This window comes from Catharus ustulatus, chromosome 5 (assembly GCF_009819885.2).
Source record: "Catharus ustulatus isolate bCatUst1 chromosome 5, bCatUst1.pri.v2, whole genome shotgun sequence".
In the NCBI taxonomy this organism is placed as follows: domain Eukaryota; kingdom Metazoa; phylum Chordata; class Aves; order Passeriformes; family Turdidae; genus Catharus; species Catharus ustulatus.
The window spans coordinates 61,546,376-61,569,245 of record NC_046225.1 but is presented as its reverse complement, the minus strand read 5'-3'; the positions used below and the strand labels follow the sequence as shown (position 1 = coordinate 61,569,245).

At 40.9% G+C, this 22,870-nt stretch overlaps 1 protein-coding gene across 3 annotated transcripts in view; it reads right to left on the bottom strand.

Moving 5' to 3' along the window:
• The window catches only part of RAB28 (RAB28, member RAS oncogene family), a 70,761-nt gene that overhangs the window by 41,653 nt on the left and 6,238 nt on the right, over positions 1–22,870 (bottom strand). For all 3 annotated transcript variants that reach the window (XR_004417987.2, XM_033060609.2, XM_033060608.2), the window contains exons 2-4: positions 21,028–21,124; positions 13,606–13,694; positions 4,307–4,436 (exon numbers count right to left, since the gene is read on the bottom strand). Coding sequence is in view for 2 of the 3 variants with exons in the window: in XM_033060609.2 (XP_032916500.1) it covers positions 4,307–4,436; positions 13,606–13,694; positions 21,028–21,124 (316 nt within the window). In the remaining variant the exon portion in view is untranslated. The remainder of the gene's footprint in view (positions 1–4,306; positions 4,437–13,605; positions 13,695–21,027; positions 21,125–22,870) is intronic.

The following is a 22,870-nucleotide window of genomic DNA, read 5'->3' as shown; positions in this document are numbered from 1 at the left end:
AAAAAGAAGAAAAAGGTGGCAAGGTCCAGAATTCCAGAGTTTAGGTGTCAAATCATACCATTCTATTACCTTCAAATAAATCTCTGATGAATAAGGTATCATCAACTCACTGGAGTTTTTCAAGTAGAGATTACCTTTCTTTCCAATGTTTCATGAGTAAATCTTAACCTCTTAACAATCACAACAGGACATTTAAATAGCTTGACACCACTCTGAAGTTAATTATCAGACACAGCATCTTACTGTGTTCATGCTGCTATTTATTGCAATGCACAATAAACCAGAACAGTGAAAAGAAGCACTGATTCATTTAAATCAACTCTGAACAATTTCTTCAAGTTTTATGGAATACTAGAGAAATCCCAGCAAACTTAACATTTAACAGAATGACTACAAATTGATACTAGAAACCACTAATAAATTATCTATAAAACTGCATGACTTAACAGTAGTGAACAATTATGCACCATATACTGCTATGTATCAAATAATTTGCTTTCAATGACAAAATTGCCCAGGGAAATTATTTTCGTTTAATAGAATTCAACTGTACCGTTTTCTGTATCATATTGTATAGAAAAATATTTTTGTTCTCTTCCAAGCTATAGCTTTATCCCTAGAGAGAATCCACATATATCCACATATATCCCCCCCAAAATGGAAAAAATACACATGTATTTCAGACAGTATTAGTAGAGAATGCAGACAAAGACAGCTCAAGTTAAGTAACAAACTTCAAACTAAAGTTTCAAAACAGAGGTTGAACTTCCATATTCTTATCAAGCTAACTAAACACTGGCCCAAAGCTTTCCAGTTGCTGTAAATGAAAATAACTGCATTCTTGGCAAATTTTAAAAGCTTTTATCAGAAAGGAAGTTAAGTGTGAGAATAACTTGTCTGTGCATATTGACATTTCTAGTCTTTCAGTGAGCTTACCTGGATATTTTCCTAAAAGACACGTACAGCTCAAAAAATCCAAGTACAATCCTGAGACAGAAACCACTCACTGGAGGATTTCTCCTGAATGATGCATGAGGTCAAGTAAGTTCATCAATTCATCAAATGGCTTTTCCTGGCTCTTAACCTATTATTGCTCTTGCACTGCATATGAGTGTTTTATCACTTGCTATGTAAAGAAGTTGAACAGAGTGATTCCTCCTCAATAATTTGTTAGTACCAGTAGTTTTATCTCTTCAAAATGTGTGAGAGTCAACACCGTGCTTCTATATAAACACCTTGTTTTCAATTTATGTAAACAGGAGCCTCACTACACTTTCCTCTCACAAACTATTAATTTTTTAGTAGTGGGGTGGAAACCCTCCTAGATATTCTTATCCTACAATAGAATTCAAAATAGAAATATACAGTAGTTTCACGAATACAAGCCGCACGGATTATAAGCCGCACCCCCGGTGCCTCGACAATGTTGCTGTCTTTGTCAATAGATAAGCCGCACCCCGAATATTAGCCGCACTTTCGTTCGTCGCGAGAATCCGTGCGCAGCTTTCACAAATTGGCCAATTAGTAACAGGATCGCGGCATAGCGGGCTTTACTGGCTCGGGGCGGGGCCAGGCAGGCTCGGCCTGCTCATGGTTGCCGACGGGGCCGGGTGGCCCAGCTCAGCGCCACGGCTCGGCGGGGCTGGCCGGGTGGTGCTGCCGCCGCCGCCGGGCTCGCTGGCCCCCCTCTCCCGTCAGCACCGCCCCGCTGCCGCGTTCGCTCGCCCGGCTGGCAGGGCTGCCGCCGCCGGGCTCGCCGCCCGCCCCGCTGCCGCTTTCGCTCGCCCCGCGCCGCGCCTCGCGAGCGCCGCGCCCGCCCCGCGGCGCTTTCGCGGCTCGCGGCGGCGCTTTCGCGGTTCGCGGCTCGCGGCGGCGCTTTCGCGGCTCGCGGCTCGCGGCTCGCGGCTCGCGGCTCGCGGCTCGCGGCTCGCGGCGGTACTTTCGCGGCTCGCGGTTCGCGGTTCGCGGCTCGCGGTTCGCGGCTCGCGGCGGCGCTTTCGCGGCTCGCGGTTCGCGGCTCGCGGCGGCGCTTTCGCGGCTCGCGGTTCGCGGCTCGCGGCGGCGCTTTCGCGAGCGCTGCTTTCGCTTGCCCCGCCGGCAGGGCTGCCGCCGCCGCCACCAGGCTCGCCGGCCGCCCCCTCCCGTCTGCACCGCCGCCGCGTTTCCTCGCCCTGGCCGGCACTGCAGGCCCCCGCACCGCCGGGCTCCCCCACGCTGCTGGCCCCGATTATGCTGGGCTTCCCCCGCTGCCAGGCAGCCCCACCCGCCGGCCTTCCTGCTTCTGCCATGCTCCCCTGCGCTGCTAGCCCCAGTTCTCCCGGGCTCCCCCGCCCTGCTGGCTCAGGCTCTGCCGCCCGCCCCCGACACTGCTGGCTCCGCCTCTGCCAGGCTTTCCCACCTCTGCCGGGGCCGGCCGGGCTCCAGCTTGGCTTGGGGCTGCCGCGGGCTCTCACTTCCGTGTTGGCAGCTTTTAGAATTTTGTTAATAGATTAGCCGCCCCGGAATATTAGCCGCACTTCCGGGTTTCCACCAAAATTTTGGTCAAATTGGTGCGGCTTGTATTCGTGAAATTACTGTACTTTCAAAGTCTAATTTTTAACATACTGAAATAAAGCAAAAAAAACCCCTCTGTAAACAATATCCCCTGCATGGTCAACATACAAAACAGCAAGAAACATCCTTAGCATCACATGAAATCAACATTTTGTTGCTTTTCTTTATACACAGTCTGAAGGAAAACAAGGCAGCAAGCACAGTTCCTTCAGCTGCTATTTTCAGAAAATGAAAGCCCTGTCGCTAGTCAGTCAGCCTTTATCTGAAAACTCACCGAGGAAACCAGATTCTACTTCCAGATGCTCCCAAGAAAACACTAGGATATTAAAGATTTGCAGGCATGTATACATGGGAAAAAAAGGGAAACAAAATGCCTCCAAATTAAAATAACGTATAATTTTCTACATCTACTGTACCAGTTCAGCAAAGGAACTTTTTTATGCTATGTTACAGTGTATCTTACTGGAAATACTTCGTAAGATTTGCAGAACTCCAGCTAGGAAGTCCAATTTTGGGGCAAAATTGAAACCAGTGAAAAGTATTTGTCATTTGAATTTCAACACAATCTGTATTATTGACTCCAGTCTGCTAGAGTACAACACTGTCAGTGTTATACTTTCAGAAGTGCTATTTATATATTGTAACTCTAAGACCTTCTCTGTTTTCTTCACAGGAAATTAGCCTTTCATAATTAATGTTATAAAATGTTACTGCATCACTGCAGCAAGTACTACAATTAATGGTTCTGAATGACAGTGTTGCCTCTACATTGTTTTCGTATTATTTTAAACAATTCTAACTTGCTGGATAAGGTCCTTTTCTCAGGTTTGTTCATGACATGGTCACTGTAACATACAAACAAATTATTTGGAAAGTGAAAGAAAAACCAAATATTTTCTGTTGTTCAAATAAATGTATTTATACTGTTTTAAAATTATGTATCTGCTTCTACCATTTGTTTCAAAAATTTGTATATGTTGCTTTTATCATCTTCAACAGAAAAAGGGGTAAGAAAGTCAGGATCAAGACATCAGATATGCTAATGAGGATGTTTGTATAAGACTGTTTTTAGTTGGAAATGGGTAAATTTGGAAACCATCTAATTAGGAAATTATCTAAGTGATGATTACATAAAGTGACATATTTTGGTGGTCAAAAGAAAACCATTATATCACACCTACGTATCACAAAAAGGAGGTTTAAAAAAATCCCAAAACAACACAAATTAAGTCACCTGATGTATACAAATACAGATAATATAAAAAAAAAGTCTGATAAACAACTCTCAAGTATTATGCCTAATGCATAGTATAGTTTTTTAAACATATACCAGTGGTTAACTCAGCAGTCTCTTAACATACAGAACTATGAAATATACCTTTCACTACATCCAGAAATGCTCCCCAGTTCTCCATTCCAGATACATGCCATGGCTGTATCCTGAGGCCCTGTCAAATTCAAACATGGGCAAGTGATCTCTCTACTCCTGTGTGCTGCTCTCCAAGCAGAGAGGACACAGGGAGAGAGGCTCCAGGCTAGGCAAAGCATGATGCAGCAAGTCCCATAACATAACCTATCCGCCCAGAGCCATAATCCTGAAGTATACCCAAATATGTCATCTGTACACAGCAAAAACACACAAGATAGTATTTAGTTGCATTTTGTTAAATATATATATACACCTTATGTTGTTTCTTTTATAGCAAACTACATCCAGAGTATATCAATTAATATGTAAATATGAGTAACTTACTTTTATTTCCAACCAAGGCCACAAGTGGCTGTCTTTCTGATTCTTCACTCACTTTTTTTACCACATTATACCAGTCTTCCAAATTTTCAAAACTCTGGCCATTGGTAATATCATAAACCAGAAGAATACCCTAAATAAAAAGACACATTTAAAATGTTACAGATTATAAAATAATTTAATACGGTACAATTTGCATCAGTCTAAATTATTATTGTCATAAAATAGAACATAACAAATAATGGCATCATATTCCAAGGATCAGTTAAAGGTATTATAAATTTCTACACTATATACCTTATTACAGTATCTCTCTTGCATTTCATATGTTCCAAATTCATGTTTCGGGAAAAAAAATGGCAGCATAGTCAAGAGCACAATTAGCTATATCAGAAATATTACAAACTGCATATGATAAACCCAAAATTGCATTTCACACTAATAGGAAGATAAAAATTACACTGGAGAAGGACTTTTATTTTAACAAATATTAGTTGCAGTTTCAATGTTCCCTTTTCCCAAAAAAAAAAAAAAAAAGGCAGTTCAATTTTACATTTCTGCACATTGTCATGTTTCTGCTGTCTTTTGAGTATAAAGGCCAGATTCCATTCCTTCAGTGTCATAGAAGATAAGTAAAAAGTATTGGCAAGTTTTAAACTTTCAAAAGAGAACCTAAAAGACATGGTGAGAACTCAGAAAGGATCCCCATAGATTACAGAGGTTTTGGGCCAAGCTACAGATGACAAATATTCAAAGCAGACACTGCTGACGTTTCTTCAGCACAAATATCCAATATTATAAAGCACAGCTTATTAAGAGTCCAAATGTCACCCCCACCCCCCTCACAGTTCTAAGATCACCTCTCAGATCTTACTGAGTCTTCTGCCTCTGCTTTTCACTACCCCCTATTAAAGTCAGTATCTTGTAAATGAGGAATAAAGTCAGATTTTACTTCAGTCAAGCTTGTTCTCATGGAGATCACACCTGCCAAAAAACCCCTACATCTGCACACTGTTTCTCACATGAAATATTCACAAATATTCTGAAAAAAACAGTATGATCCACACAAAAGTAGCTGAGTCAATGACCTAGTGTCAATAGAAAAGATTTTTCAAGTTTTCTCAGCATTTTTCAAGGCTCAGTTTCAACCAATAGTTAAAAGGAGTGCCTTAGATCACAAAACAGAGTGCACACTTACTTAATAATTTCACATTTGACAACAAATTAGTATAGACTGCAAGACCTTTTGTGGAGAGTTTAGATTTTATGATGACACAGTGTACAAATAATAAGATTCAATTCAATAAATACCATGACAAGTTCAAAGGAAGCAATAATCAAGTGCGCAATAGGAAGCATCTGGCTTTGTAGCAGGTTCCATAGAACAGGATCACTGAGCTACAGCTCACAGCTGAATATGTGGAGCTTATTTTGCAAATACCACACTGACATAAAACATTCCAGGTGAAATAATGCATCCATCTTTGGACACTTGAATGTCAAATAAAGGTACACCAGAAGAAACTAGTAATGGTGTCATAGATTTGGAAACCATGAGTGACATGAAAAAAGTGGGAAAAAAAACCTGACTGCTTCAACAAACACGTGACTAATGACAGGCATGATGATGCTGGTACAAGTTTTAAGAGAACACAAAAAGAGTTCTCTTTGTATATGCTTTTATACATAGTCTGCAGAGAACACTAAACTGGGAAACCCAGCCAATGTGCCCGAGGGCAGGTTTACCACAAAGGGGTATGCAGACATGCTCAAGGAATGGGTGAACAGGAACCTTTCAACATTCAACAAGGATAAGTGCAAAGTCCTGCAGCTGGGAACGAATGAACAATACAGGCTGAGGGGAGCAATACATGACTGGCTGGGGAGCAACTGGAAATGACCTGCAGGTCTTGTCAGACAACAGGTCAAATCTGAGCCAGCAACATTCCCTGGCAGCAAGGACGGCCAATGTGATCCCGGGTTGCATTACAAGAAGTACAGCCACCAGTCAGGGAACTTTTCTAGTCAGCACTTGTTGGATCATATCTAAAAGAATACATCCAGTCAGAACACATCTTCAGGTCCTCAAGACATCAGAAAAGTGGAGTAACTTCAGCAGAGGGCCAGCGAGGCAATCAGAGACTGGAGCACTTGTTTTTGAAGAAGAGATGAACAAACCCAAAGCGCTCAGCATGGAGAGGAAGCGGTTCTGGGAGCACCTAAAGCAGCCCTCCCATACCCATGAGGAAGCAATGAAGGAGATGGAGCCAAGCTCTTCATGGAAGCACATGGCAGGATAAAACTCAGTGGGCATAGGATGAAATAAGAGAAATTCAAACCATATCTAATGAAAAGCATTTTCACCATGAGGAAAATAAAGCAGGTTGACCAGACATTGCTCAGTTTCCATCCTTAGAAGTTTACAAGTAGAAACCTGATAAATCCTTGAGCAGCCTAGTTCCATCTCTCAGTTGCCCCTTCTTAGAGAGTGTTTTACGATAATCTCCTGATACCCTTCCACCCCAAACTTTCTTACAAATCTGGGATCAATACAACATGTAGCAATAGGTTTAACTCACATCAACAAGATTATAGCATGGGTACATATTAAAAACAAGCAAACAACAAAAAAAACCTTATGGAGACTGTAAGAATAGTAAAGTTCTGAAATACACCATCTATAACAGTCACCAACACTGAAAAGTTTTTGAAGGTTGCTAAAAGTCATTACACATGGATAGCTTTGAAGGAGGGCAACAGATCCTACTGAGATCCCTCTAACTCCTACTTTCTTATGACAGCAATACCAATCTATCTATTTCCTCCAATGTTATCAACTCCTTGGCAAACTTGAGTTTTTGGTCCTTATATTTATATAGTTACCATTAATTACTGAGGAACAACTTTCATCAGTTCCTTCAAGGAAATTAAGAATTATGGCACCCAACTTTCTCCTTGCTATCTTTCCTTCTTTACCAATCAAATCTACTATTAAACATCCACTTCCCTCTTCCAATTTTGGTACAATTTATTCCTTAACATCTTCCATCTCTACGTTAATCTCAGTTAATTTCTCCTGACTATTTTTATAACTACCTAAATTCCTGGGCACATATGTAATTGTCTCACAACCTAAGTTTTGCTCTAGGAAGGACATACTTGTGTTACTAAATGCTCAGTGGAAAAGAAACTCAATCTAAACGATAGGTATGGTACAGGTTAAAAAAAAATGCCAGCCATAAAGCTGAAAGTTGTAAATGAGAAAAGAGCATACAGTAATGCTTCTTTCACCAGCTCAGTTCTCTCACCAGCTTGCAGAAGAGCAGATTATCTAAACCATCTTCAGCACTAATCAGGGTTCAATGAAGAAAAAATAAGAAGGAGTGGGCATTTAAGGTTAGGCCAACTCTTTCTAACCAATTGTCCATCAAATTTCTACTCTGCTTCATGTCCTCTAGACAACTGTACCCTACCTACCCCTTTGGATGAAAGGGTATTCTCAGTGGATTTACCATCAAAGAAATCACAATAAAGTTGGCAACTAGAGCTGACTTAACTTCCTTTTGGTCCCTTTCTCTGTGATCTAAAACACTGCTTCTAAAGACATGCTTTTCTTAAACATTTTTTTTAGTCCTGTCAATATTTGCTGCACTTAAGAAATAAAGATGGCAGTTATAACACCATAGAGATGCAAAAAAAGACAGCAAGGCATCCAGGTCATAAAGAATACTTTGTGCTTAGATTTTCATCACAACATCACTCCACAAGCAACTTACTTACATACAATAGTATTATATAGATAATTGATGAAGGACTAGTCACAACTCCATGGCTAAAATTTATTTCACCTTTTTCTGTTATTTAACAGAGAAATCCCATAATTGCTTTAAAACAATACATCATATTTTCCACAAACTTACAGAATATGGAGTACAGACCAAGTAGACAGCACAAAGGCTGTTGTTTCCCCATTATGTGTGAGGAATTAAGGAGGAAAATTAACACTAGCGTTTTTACACAAAAGTACTGTATTTCCCTGCCATGAAAAAGGTTTGAAACACATGGTAGACAACATGCCAAGAACAGCACATTGATTCTCTAGTCTCCAGCAACATGTTGAATAGTCCCTGCTTGCATAATTGCACTCTAGTAAGAGAGACATTTTGCCTACTTTAGTACATATGTGAGTGCTTTTTGTTTTGGAATTATAAAACATTTTCAAAAATAGGTCACTGGAAACTGAGAATATTGTAGAAATTATTTGCTGCTCCCTGGAGAAAGTAGAGTCTGCAGTACTCCCATTAACGAGCCAATTTATGATGTAACATATGCCAGATCTTAAAGATAATTTAAACTAGATATGTGGGTAGGGGTAGTAATTACAGGTAAGATATGGGAGTGCTTCTGAATGATTTACCACGCAAACAGCAGCAGCATTATTTCAAAACTGAAGTGCTAGTATGGAAGTCTTGTAACCAGGCAATATATTCATACTGATAATCAAAATTTAAGACGTGCCAAGTTTATGTCAAGATCTGTCACAATAAAAGGAAGCTAGAGAAAACTATAATTAAAAACATATTTTTTCTTCTTCATTTATCCTCAGCTACCCTCATCCTGTGACTGACATTTGCATCAAGGAACCAAACTTTCCTATTTTCCTTAATATTATAAGTCAGACCAAAATTCTAGAGTACAGTAATTTCACAATTATAAGCTGCACCATTTTGACTAAAATTTTGCTCCCAAACCGGAAGTGCAGCTTACATTCAGGAGCAGCTAATATATGAATAAATTTTTGAAATTTCCCAACCTGGAAGTCCGAGCCTGCAGCAGCCCCGAGTCGAGCCAGAGCCTGCCTGGCCCCGGGTGGTGGGGCAGTGGAGGCGCAGCGGCAGCGCTGCCCAGCCCTGGGGGGTGCGGCGGCGGCAGCAGCCAGGGACACTCCTCTCCCTCTTCCCGGTGGCACCAGCCGGGCACGCCGTTCCCCCTCTTCCCGGCACCAGCGGCCGGGCACGCCCCCTCCCTCCTCCCGGTGGTACCGGTTGGGCACGCCACTCCTCTGCCTCCCAGTGGCAGCGGCGAGCGGACCCAGGGCCGCTCCCTGGCGGCCACTCGGAGCAGGGCCGAGCCAGTAAACCCCATGATCCCGCAATTCTGTTACTAATTGGCAACTTTGTGAAAGTTGCATGCGGATCCTCATTGCGAACAAAAGTGCGGCTAATAATCCGGCGTGGCTTATATATGGACAAAGAATGAAATGTCACCGACACCCGGAACTGCAGCTTATAATCAGGTGAAGCTTGTAATCGTGAAATTACTGTCTTTTTTCTAGTAAGAGAATATTAATTTAGTAAAGAGCATCTTAATTGTTGCAGAAATGTGCAGATGAAAACAGAGTTTTTTGCAAAGGAAAGCACCTTACAGTCCACACATTCTTAACCACTGCTGTCTTCACTGACACTGAGGACATAGTCACTCAGATACATGTGATTAAGTTGCCACAATTGACTGATTTGCTCTCCATCAGCACAGCTGTGACAACTGACTACACAATTACTCTCAACATCTCTCAATTCTGAGATAAATGTGGCAGTTTAAAACAGTTTTTAGTCAGTGTTGATTATTATCACCTTTTATTTATAAAGGAGAGAGGGCTCTTCTTTTCCCCCACACCTTGCAGAGTCCTTCTGCCTCACCACTGAAATTCAGCTACCAAGATAGCATGCAGCAACTATACTGTTCTAAATGAGCAATATCAGAGTAAAAAATGAAAAACATACAGCAACTTCTTCAAGACAGAAGTGAATTGCAATTTCTCCAACTGCAACCAACACAAGTTCTCATGCTCAAATCTGCATTTTTATTTTAAAACATGACACAAGGAATAGGGGATCTCAGTCAGAACACAGCATCTCAACAGTAACCTAATCAAAATATCTACCCTAGAGAATTGATTCATCTCTCATTAAAGAAACCTCCAGGGGCAAGTTTTTGCAGTGAAGTATAGATGGATGCTCCACTTACTCTTGTTGATATCCTGATCAACTTTCAACCAAAATCAGGGGAACTGTAGACCATAATCTTTTCAGTTGCTGGAGATTCTCTACACTTTCTTCCCCAACTGGCCATAGGATTTTAGAATTAGGCCTACCATACACAGATTTCTGAGCACAGAAATAAGGATCCAGAAGCTTACAATTTCTGAATCCCACAATGATCAAATAGATGGAAATCTACACAAGGCTATGGGCATTTGCAAATACTTGAGGGCACCACACATACCATAGGTATCCTACTAACAATTCCATGCATGCACTTTAAATCTGAATTATTTAGATTTGAAGAATACACAGACAAACACAATTTCTGTGACAGATCCAAATGATCCACTTTATCTGTATCTGTACAGTTGTGCACTTTATTATAAACAAGATGTTTAAAATCCCAGCTGCATCACACATGCTGACCAAGTGCAACACACCACAGACACAATACCCTTTTTTTTGTAGCAACCTTCACTCAAGTTACTTCAATACTTTAAAGGCTCTCTTGCACTAGGGAACCCCAAACTGATCACAGAACTTCAAATGTAGCCTAAAAATGTCAGAGAACAGGATATTCACTTTCCTTGAGTTGAATACATCATTCTTACTAACACAGCTCAGTACTCAATTAGCTTTTACTGTTCCAAGGATTCATTGTGAACTCCCGTTCAACTGGTTTTTAGCTCAATAAGACATCCATCCAAGAGTTTTAGCCTCCAAAGCCATTTCATAGAATGACTGAGGTTGGAAGGGACCTCTAGAAGTCATTTGGTTCAATGCTTCTGTTCAAGCAGTGTCACCCAAAGCCAGCTACCCCGGACCATGTCGGGATGGTTTTTGAATTTCTCTGAGGATGGAGGCTCTACAACCTCTCTGGTCAACTTGTGCCAGTTCTTAGTCATCCTCACAGTAGCAAACATGTTCCCTGGTGTTCAGAAGGAAATCCCCCATTACTTTGGTCCCATCAATAGACACTACACAAAAAAAGCCTGGGTCTCTCTTCCTTGCATCCTTCCTGCATGGTGTATACGTATTGATAAACCTTCTTTTCTCCAGGCTGAACAGTTACAGCTCTCTCAGCCTTTCCTCATTGGAGAGATGCTCCAGACAATGAATCACCTTTGTGGCCCTCCACTGCACACTCTCCAGTTGATTCCCAGCTGCATAAGATTACTCTGTACCAGGTACAGGACTTGGCATCTGTCATCCACCAAACCTCTCAAGGTTTCTGTGGGTCCACTCCTTCAGTTGGTCATGGTCTCTCTCAGGAGCAGCCTTACCTTCCTGCACAGTAACCATTTCTCCCCAATTTGGCACTATTCATAAGCTTACAATGTTTTGTTCCATTGTTAAAAGAACTAGTAAAAGACACAACCCCAGCACCAACCCTTAAGAAATAAAACTTATAATCAGTTAGACATTGAGCTATTGACCTTTAAATCCAGCTGTCCATTCAGATTTTCAGTAAATTTACAGTCCAACCATTCCACCTGTATTTCTACATATTGTAATAATATTATGGGAGATTATGGCAAAGGCCCTGCTGAAGATAAATTACATCCACTGACTGCTCTCCTCTCCACAGAGCTAACCATCTAACCACAGACAGCAATCAAGTTGGTTGTACATATTTTACCCTCACCAACTCCATGCTACCTCTTCGTAATTACTTCCTTGCTGTTTTGTTGTCCATTCACAGGATTTTTTACCTATATTTAAAAGAATTTTCCTTTATAATACTCCTACTTGCTCTACTTTGCCTTTCCTCTTTTTCTTATAAAAAGCCACAGATGTTCAACCTGAAATAAGTTTATGCCTAGAAATAAGCTGAAAGCAGTACCTTTGCAACATTTCATGAATAGATGAAAATAGAGACAGTTTTATGCACCTTTAACAAGGCACTGTTACAAAGCTAATAGAAAGTGTGTCAGAACTCAACTTGGATGATAAGAAGCCTCTTACAGACACCAGCAATACATGCCAACACTGGGAGAGAAAAATCACTAGTCCATTTAGAAAACTAGGGTTAAAATGAGGACTGGAGGCAGATTAAAGACAAAGAGATTGGACATAGGGGTTTTCTATAAATGTGTTCTAAATTACTTTAAAAAAATCAAATTTTAGTCTTATTGATATCAACTGTTTATGCACTTTTGGGCACTGGTATGAACTTTTTGACCAGTTATTTTTCGTAAGAAACTCCTAAGTTTATCACCAAATTCAATACAGACAAAGCTAATAGCCTTTTATTTCCTTCATTAAATTTACTTTGCACATATGGCAACAATTTGTGATTAATCAAATTCCCTCTGTCATGGAAGCCACTTTCTCCTATTGCTTGGTAGATCTGTAACAGGTCAGTTAATCAGTTTTTATTTAAAAAAAAAGAATATGCTATAAAACAGATGCAACAGCTAAAAACATTGACTTTTTTGAAAGTGACAAAACATTACATTGACAAGTTTCTCTTTATCCAATTAACTAATAAGTCTCAATCTCTTTCATTAGCCATTCCTGTGTTGCATAACATTATCTAATAGCACATTATGCATATTGTTCTCGTGACAAACTCCAAACTAAGGAAAAGAGTACATTTTAGGACCACTCATGATAAGAAGTTTGGCATTTATAACTACATCCTCCTAAATCATCTCATGATTCAAGATAGAGTTAAATGCTTAGTTCTTAATCCTACCATCTACTTTAAGTTGCTTAGTTAACCTGAATATAAACTTAATTTTCATTGGACAGGAGTACTGCAAAAATATTTAGCTACCTGGTTGTCTCCTTTTGTTTGCCCTCTTATAATCCCAGTTGTATGTATGAGTTTAATGGTGTAGGATTGCTCTTAATTTCCTCCTTCTACCTCTTCCCCCCAGGAGGCAGCTGTTCTGAAAGCAGCCACTCTATCTACCATGTGGATATCCAAATAGCCTTTACTATTTACTGTGATTGCTTTTCTTAACTCAAGACACAAAGCCTGGAAACAACCATCTGTTCTTGGGAGCTATTCAGTTCTATAAATGCACACACTTGCTTTGCTTTTTATGTCAGCTCTAAAAAATTAGCTACACATCAAAATTAGAGCATTAATATCAAATAAGTTCAGGTTGAACAGACATTCAACATTTTTGAGATTCATGAAACAATCAACTAAAAGCTATATATAATGCATGTATGTACAATTTTAAGAACAAATTTTCAATTAATTTTATATAATTGCTATAGATAAAATTATCAGCATATATACTGTACCTGAGCTCCATAAATATATTTATCCAGCATTTTGCCTCCTATTGTTTGTCCCCCTACATCCCACACTTGAAGAGTAACATTCAAATTTCCTGGAAGAAAAAATTATACAGATAGTGTGTAACCTGGAATATTTAGATACAAATATATTCATAAACAATAGCTTTTAAGAAGTAGACAAGAAATAGGAACTACATTTCAAAACAAAAAAGATTGTATCATCTGGGAAAAAAGTAATTTGTGTCCAGCTAAATCATTAAGATACAGTAAAACTATAGCTAGTTATTAACATATCTAATATTAACAGAAAATAATTGGAATTCCATAAAATATAACACTCCTGACTAGAAATTATGTAACATATTCCACTGACAAAACATGTAAAACTGCAAAAAGAATGTTCTATTGTGTGGTACTTGGAACTGTAAGGTAACACAGTTAATGCCAACTTCTCCACATGATTTCATACTGTGTGCCCCTTCCTCACCTCCTCTCCAAATCCTCCTTACAGATCAAGAAGTGAGAACAATCTTCATGATATCTTCATTTTGGTAGTGTTGCTGATAGTAGCATATAGTTACAGAATTATATAGCTAAGTAAAAAATGAGAGTAAAAAATGGAAATACTGACACACATCTAAGTTGAGGATGCAAACTATGATTACTTCCTCCACTCACCACCTTAAGGTATGAAGCTAAATTGGACATGATTTACATAATTTCATCTTCAAAGAATCTACACCAAGAATATACCTTCCTTTCTATTCTAAACCATATTCAAGTTATGCGGAAACTGTTAACAGGTTAAAAAGAAAAAAACTAAAAAAAATCAGTGTAAATATTTCATATCCTACAAATCATACATATTCTGCAAGACAACTCAGCAACTCACAGATCAAAAATACACGCAGAAAGGTATCACACACATACAAACATATTTAAGTATAATTTCTCACATTTTGCATGGTAAGAACTGTTTTCAGAACTGTACTGATTACCAGGGAGCACCAAACTCTAACAGCGTAAGGAGTGACAAAGTTTTTTCTAATCTACATACAACTCACATGACATTTACATGTCAATACAAATTCCACATACAAATAATCACAGCTTCCTAATAATTTTACTCTTGGATTTTAAAAAATGCAACAAATTTCACATCACAACAATTGCAAATCGAGTGAAAACGAACACACTATTTTGGCTTGCTAAGAAAGATATATTCTTACTTCAACTATTTTATGTAGTGGACAATCTGATTTTACACCACATGATCCATTCAACCGTAAATTCATAACTGACATGTTCACATTGGTTACACAAGGGAATGTGTTCCAAGGAAATGTATCACAGCACCAGGTGAAAAAGACCAGCAAATTATAACAATATGGCTGAATATATGCAATTCATGGTATTACATATATCACATTATATTTTTATAATGCACCTTGCTTTCATCTGGTTAAAAGAGCAGATTTCCAAAACTGCTACTGTGGTCTCAAAAATACAGAGATATATTTGAAACAGTACTATTAAGCTACACTGAGTTTTATGTAATACCAAGAGAATTTCTACACAGAGGTTAGAAAACACATCATAAACACCCCAGTTCAAAAAAGGCAACCTTTTATAATCAACAAAAAGTTTACTTGCTTTAGTTCATATACTAAAGTTCATATACTATGTATTAATTAACTATTTTAAAAGCTTAGAACATAAATGATTGCAAACAATGCAGAAAAGTCTTCCATAAAGCAACTAGTGCAAACTAGTGCATCCAGAGTCTGAAAAGATTGTACATCCTCAGTAGGCAAACTACCTATGCAGGTTCAAAAGCTCACCATGCTACAGTATTCTACCCCTACATATTCTAGTGGAAAGTCACTGTGCCATTCATGTCAGCTATTTGAAAAAAGAAAGAAATAAATAAATAAACAACCTTTAGAAATATTATCACTATCAAACTCAGTAATTTTCAGATGCCTAATTTTGTGTTCAAGGGCTCTAAAAAGTTTCAATTTGAGTTTTCCTCCTAAGGAAATAATTATGTATAGCATATTGGCATTAGTATCTGGATAACTGCATGGAACAACCTGAGAAACTTTAGTGCAGTAAGTTAAATAGTCTAACTGCAATTGTCCAACTAAAAAAATCTCCTATTACAAATTATTTACTCTGCTTTATTAACAACAGAAAAAATAAATGGGGGGAAAAAAAAAGATTGGTATGTTCATTTAAGGTGCTAAGGTGAACTCTAATTAGGACCTCACTAACTATGAAATTCACGCTGATCATCTCCTGCGCAAAATGCTTCATTTTCCCTTTTTTTTCAATTAGGTTCTGTAACATTTGCTTTGTGCTCAGATTTATTCTGGGGAAGAAAAAAGGATGTTAGCATTATTCTGACAAAAGGAAAAGCTGCAGGCAATTTACCTAGCAAGTATTTAACAACTGCAATAGTAGCACATGAAGTTTTCTGCAGAAAGTCTGTAATTTTTTATTTTTTCAATTTAACAGGAACATAAAAACTAGAGACTTACAACAAAACAACAAGAAACCATACATAACAAGACAGTTGTTAGAAACAGTCTTAACACTCCAACAAAAATAACAGAAGAATCCCATCAAAATAACAAGTAATACACTATTAAGGAATAAAAAAAATCCAGCACTCCTTTACTCTGTAGAAAATGCACATGAATGCAAAACTGAAATGTGTGAGGCAGCATAGTGCAGGTGTGTGGATTGCTTCTGGTATGAACTGAAGCCACTGGGCTGCTGCAGCAGTGACCCTGCAGGAGGAGACTTGGTGTACTGGTTAACCTTACTTAAAGTGCTGCACAGTCAAGATGGAACTAAAAACACAAGTCTGACCACTTTTTACACCAAGGATTTTTTTAAAAATCCTTTTAACAGAAGAATCCTGTTTACTGAACTGCACCCACAACCTCCCAAAAAGTATACAACTATGGCTCTTAAAAGGCTCTATCTGCAGACCCTCTGACTAACAGATACACTATTTAAAGCACTAAAACCTACACCATGGTTGCACCCAGACTATACAAGATTCTGTATCAATAAATACAATTAAACTGATTTGCACTTTAAAATAAGTATTTTGAACAAACTGCATGAAGTGAATTTGTCATTTTAAACCCTAGACACATGTTGAACAACACTGAACACATGCAAAATTTATAAAAGTATTTCTGATTTGTATTAAACTGTATTGTTTAATGCAAAATATTTACAATTTTCACTGCAAAACTGCATTAGTTACTAAAACAATTGGAGACAAATGCCACTTCATCTTAAAAAATAATTTTAAAATAAAATAATTTTAAGATAAAATCAGAAAAACAGTAATTTATTTTGTAAGTTATATTTCAGTGAAGCTTTCTATGAAGGCGTCTATGTAAACTTCTATGAAATTCTAAAAATCTGTAATTTTAACTTCTAGAATCTTTGCTTACATTGCAGAAGAAAATAATCAATTATGAAACCACAGTTGTTCATCAATTCTCCTACTGAATAAGCAAAAGCGAGTCTTTTTTTCCTACTGATGCACACATAATTTCTGTGCAGTAGTATCAATTCACCTTTCAAGTAAACATAGCAGCTCTGCAACCCAGAACTAATCAAGAAATTAGAAAAATCCACTTACTAAAGTAATGCTTCCCATTTGAGTATTTAGAAATGCTACCTCCCTCCCTCTCACTCCCCACGACTAGTCCAGTTTACCTATAAAATAGACAGCCATATATATCTAAACACATATATAGGCATAGGCACAACCAGAATGACAACCTACAGAAAAATGTTTCTTGCTAAATATGAATACAAATGCCACTGTTTTGAATAAAACAGATGGACTGACTTTTTTGGTGCTATTTTTACCTGTATTCTGATTTTATTACAAAATAAACTATGAATGAATGAAATTCAAACTATGAACAAAAATGAATGAAGCAATAGTTGATAATTTTCCAAATTTTCTACTCAACAAGGATATTTAGAATCCCTGTAATGTTTCTATATGCTTAACAGCTAGAAAAAAAACTTACAAAATACAAGTTCTCAGCATGCACACTGCGTGATTTGTGTACACACTGCAAGTATTGCTGTTAAGTACTACACACACTGGTATTTTTAGAGGCATGAGCAGGACAATAAAAAAATTATTCTGTTGATTTTATGGAGAAATAAGCACTGGAATTTAGTACTTTATCACTCACCAGATACTAAAAATGTACAGCAAAATAGCCAAACCAAAATAGTAAACACTGGAATAGTCTGAAAATATTATTCTAGTTCACTTAAGAAAATATATAAACATAATCAAGAAATTATTTGCAATATATTTTTCTTAAAAGAAGTTCAAGAACTGCATATATTTTCTTATAACTTCAGGTTACAGATAAAATGCTTAATTTCTGGGTTTGCTTCCCTCCTCACCCCTCACAAGGAGAAGACAGAACTACAGAACTTGCAACAACTTTATCAAATCTCACTACAGCTTTTAATAATTACACAAACTTTTTCTAAATTCTGATTTCTGAATTCAGAAGTAAATGTTTTAATTACAGTAGTTTCACGAATACAAGCCGCACGGATTATAAGCCGCACCCCCGGTGCCTCGACAATGTTGCTGTCTTTGTCAATAGATAAGCCGCACCCCGAATATTAGCCGCACTTTCGTTCGTCGCGAGAATCCGTGCGCAGCTTTCACAAATTGGCCAATTAGTAACAGGATCGCGGCATAGCGGGCTTTACTGGCTCGGGGCGGGGCCAGGAAGGCTCGGCCCGCTCATGGTTGCCGACGGGGCCGGGTGGCCCAGCTCAGCGCCACGGCTCGGCGGGGCTGGCCGGGTGGTGCTGCCGTCGCCGCCGGGCTCGCTGGCCCCCCTCTCCCGTCAGCACCGCCCCGCTGCCGCGTTCGCTCGCCCGGCTGGCAGGGCTGCCGCCGCCGGGTTCGCCGCTCGCCCCGCTGCCGCTTTCGCTCGCCCTGCGCCGCGCCTCGCGAGCGCCGCGCCTGCCCCGCGCCGCGCCCGCCCCGCCCCGCGGCGCTTCCGCGAGCGGCGCTTCTTTCGCGAGCGGCGCTTCTTTCGCGAGCGCCGCTTCGGCTCGCCGACCGGCGCTTCTTTCGCGAGCGCCGCTTCGGCTCGCCGACCGGCGCTTCTTTCGCGAGCGGCGCTTCGGCGCGCCGACCGGCGCTTCTTTCGCGAGCGGCGCTTCGGCGCGCCGACCGGCGCTTCTTTCGCGAGCGCCGCTTCGGCTCGCCGACCGGCGCTTCTTTCGCGAGCGGCGCTTCGGCTCGCCGACCGGCGCTTCTTTGGCGAGCGCCGCTTCGGCTCGCCGACCGGCGCTTCTTTCGCGAGCGCCGCTTCGGCTCGCCGACCGGCGCTTCTTTCGCGAGCGCCGCTTCGGCTCGCCGACCGGCGCTTCTTTCGCGAGCGGCGCTTCGGCGCGCCGACCGGCGCTTCTTTCGCGAGCGGCGCTTCGGCGCGCCGACCGGCGCTTCTTTGGCGAGCGCCGCTTCGGCTCGCCGACCGGCGCTTCTTTGGCGAGCGCCGCTTTGGGTCGCCGAGCGGCGCTTCGGCTCGCCGCGCTTCGGCTCGCCGCGCTTCGGCTCGCCGCGCTTCGGCTCGCCGCGCTTCGGCTCGCCGCGCTTCGGCTCGCCGCGCTTCGGCTCGCCGCGCTTCGGCTCGCCGCGCTTCGGCTCGCCGCGCTTCGGCTCGCCGCGCTTCGGCTCGCCGCGCTTCGGCTCGCCGACCGGCGCTTCTTTGGCGAGCGCCGCTTCGGCTCGCCGACCGGCGCTTCTTTGGCGAGCGCCGCTTCGGCTCGCCGACCGGCGCTTCTTTGGCGAGCGCCGCTTCGGCTCGCCGACCGGCGCTTCTTTGGCGAGCGCCGCTTCGGCTCGCCGACCGGCGCTTCTTTGGCGAGCGCCGCTTCGGCTCGCGGCGCTTCGGCTCGCGCCGCTTCGGCTCGCGCCGCTTCGGCTCGCCGAGCGGCGCTTCTTTCGCGAGCGGCGCTTCGGCTCGCCGACCGGCGCTTCTTTCGCGAGCGGCGCTTCGGCGCGCCGACCGGCGCTTCTTTGGCGCGCGCCGCTTCGGCTCGCCGACCGGCGCTTCTTTGGCGAGCGCCGCTTCGGCTCGCCGACCGGCGCTTCTTTGGCGAGCGCCGCTTTCGCTCGCCCCGCCGGCAGGGCTGCCGCCACCAGGCTCGCCGGCCGCCCCCTCCCGTCTGCACCGCCGCCGCGTTTCCTCGCCCTGGCCGGCACTGCAGGCCCCCGCACCGCCGGGCTCCCCCACGCTGCTGGCCCCGATTCTGCTGGCCTTCCCCTGCTGCCAGGCAGCCCCACCCGCCGGCCTTCCTGCTTCTGCCATGCTCCCCTGCACTGCTCGCCCCAGTTCTCCCGGGCTCCCCCGCCATGCTGGCTCAGGCTCTGCCGCCCTCCCTGCCCCGCCCTGCTGGCTCAGGCTCTGCCGCCCGCCCCCCACACTGCTGGCCCCGCCTCTGCCAGGCTTTCCCACCTCAGCCGGGGCTGGCCGGGCTCCAGCTTGGCTTGGGGCTGCCGCGGGCTCTCACTTCCGTGTTGGCAGCTTTTAGAATTTTGTTAATAGATTAGCCGCACCGGAATATTAGCCGCACTTCCGGGTTTCCACCAAAATTTTGGTCAAATTGGTGCGGCTTGTATTCGTGAAATTACTGTAAATACTTACATACTTAGAATATGAGCACACTCAAATCAGTGAAAAGACATATTTTAAACACCAATTGTTCAAACTTAACCAGCAATTATTCTTTTTTGATTATTTCTTTGCATTTTCCATGTAGTGTGCTGCAACTGGCATCTAAATAGTTTCTTTGCTATCGTGAAGTGAAACATCTTGAATGCTCAAACTGTATTTTTATGAGTGCCGAGGGACCCTAAATTTTAGTGGTCTATTAAATGCCAGCAATTTCATGCTGCCTAGCATAAAACAGCATTCACATATTAGAGCACTGCAAGTCCATAGCTGCATTATGCTTCTCTCACACAACTCAAATATGAGCTGTGCATTTCATTAAAAAATAAATATATTTCTTTCAAAACACTTTTTCAATTAATATATTTAAAGTTTCATTTCATTGTTGTGTATTACACTATCCACATGGAAAGTGAGTGCATTCAAGCAGGGATAATAAAATTCATCAATACAGATAGCAGTCCTTTTATTTGAATTGAGTGTTTTACTTAAAGATGTAACTTGCAAATGCATAACTCTTTGACACCTGGCAAGAATGTACGAACAAAATATTCTCCAAACAATCTAATTTACTTTGCCATAAAAATCACTGCACTAAGCTTATTTAGTACACATCACTCTGAAGAATCTGTCTTGCTGCCACCCAGTCTTTCAGTGTTAGTTTTTGTTCTCTTACCTGGCAATAATATCCTTCTCAAGAAGAAGTCCAGTCCTATGGTTTGTTTGTACTGTTTTCCAAAAGTTTCTTGAGCAAAACGTGTAGCTAAGGATGTCTAAAACAGAACAGTATCAAATTAAGTTGTCATTTTTAACAGCAACAAACTTTATATTAACCCAGAAGTATGAAATACAGTTAAGCATTTTTTAAATCAATGAATGCTAACAGTGTTCATGGATTTGGACTGACAATCAGTCCAGTCAGTTTCAACATAATAACAGGAGGTGGCAAAGGCTAGTAATTTATGCAAAAAGAAGCAAGGTGCATATTTGCTTTGATTTCAAAACAAACTCTTACAGTCCTATTACAAAATATTACACAGATTTGAATGAGACACAATTAGTATGCTCAAACTGACATAAATCTAGGTGACACTATCTCTACCTGGAGATCTTAGTATTTTTAGAAACCATCAATTTCCAAAACAAGGGTCCTCCCCTGGTAAAGAACACCATGATCCCAGACAGACTTTCTGGGAGGGAATTGAGATCTGCACAGTGCAGAACCCACAGGGGGCTCCTAAGTGTGGCAAGATTTCATCAGTTTCAGGGTCACTAAGATGGGAAGAGTACTTCCTTGCACACAGGGAAAAAAAAAGTTAAACTCATAATAAGAATGCACATTTACAGAATCACTTCTTTCAGCAGAACTTTGAAAATTTATTTCTTCAATTGGATTTGCGAAAGCAAACCAATATACTGTTGACCTAATAATAAGTTTTTACTATATACAGCTGAAAGGATATACAACTAACCTAGACAAACTACTGAAGCAAGAAACTTGTATTCTGTTAGTAGCAATTTAGTAGCAATTTGAGATCTCCTTTCAGCACAAAAAAAGGGATGGGGGTAGAAAGTGAAAGAAATAAAGAAAGAAGGACCACAAAAAGAGTAAAGGAGAAAATAGTGGCACAATCATAAACAATACAAAAATTTGTATTGTGAAAAAAATATTAAATATTAAAAATTATAAAATACAACCAACATCAAATGAGTGTACACTTAAAAATCTCCTGTTGACATGACATTTGTAAATAAAAATACAAATTAGCTACAGAAAAAAATAATCTAAATATTTATTTACCTATTTAGAGAAGGAAAAATACTAAGAGGCTCATAAAACACTTGTACTGTCTAATTAAAATCAAAACAGGTCAGAAGGACTTTTTCCTGGCAGTTTTGCATTCATCAAGACCTGAAGAGATTAGTCACACCAACTGTTATCAGAAATTGCTGTTAAGAGCACATTTAGCAAAAATGCAACAGCAAAATAATACCAGTAGTTCTGAAATATAAGAATAGGCAAGGTCCATTAATAGAAGGTTATAACAAAGATCTAAATTAAGCTAATGTCAAATGTACACAGAAAAGAAACCCTTTTTTTTTTGCATTAAAACATGATCACAGAGCTGCAGCATTAATACTCTAGGCAAATATTTATTCAGCTATTAGACTTGTTATTAAGTAAATAAAACAAGATTTACCGTTTTCATGTTTCTATATCATATTTATATTCTTATCACTGCCATATATGTAATGAATGGTATTTTGATATCAGAAGATATGTTTAGGAAACAATCCAATAAGACAGTGTTAGCCTACGGCAGCATTTTCATTTACAGTAATTTCACGAATACAAGCCACACCATTTTGACTAAAATTTTGCTCCCACACCAGAAATGCGGCTTACACTCAGGAGCAGCTAATATGTGAATAATTTTCTGACATTTACAACCCCAGAAGTGCCAGCCAGGGTGCTGAGCCAAGCACCTGCCAGTAAAACCCAGGATTTCACGATTGTT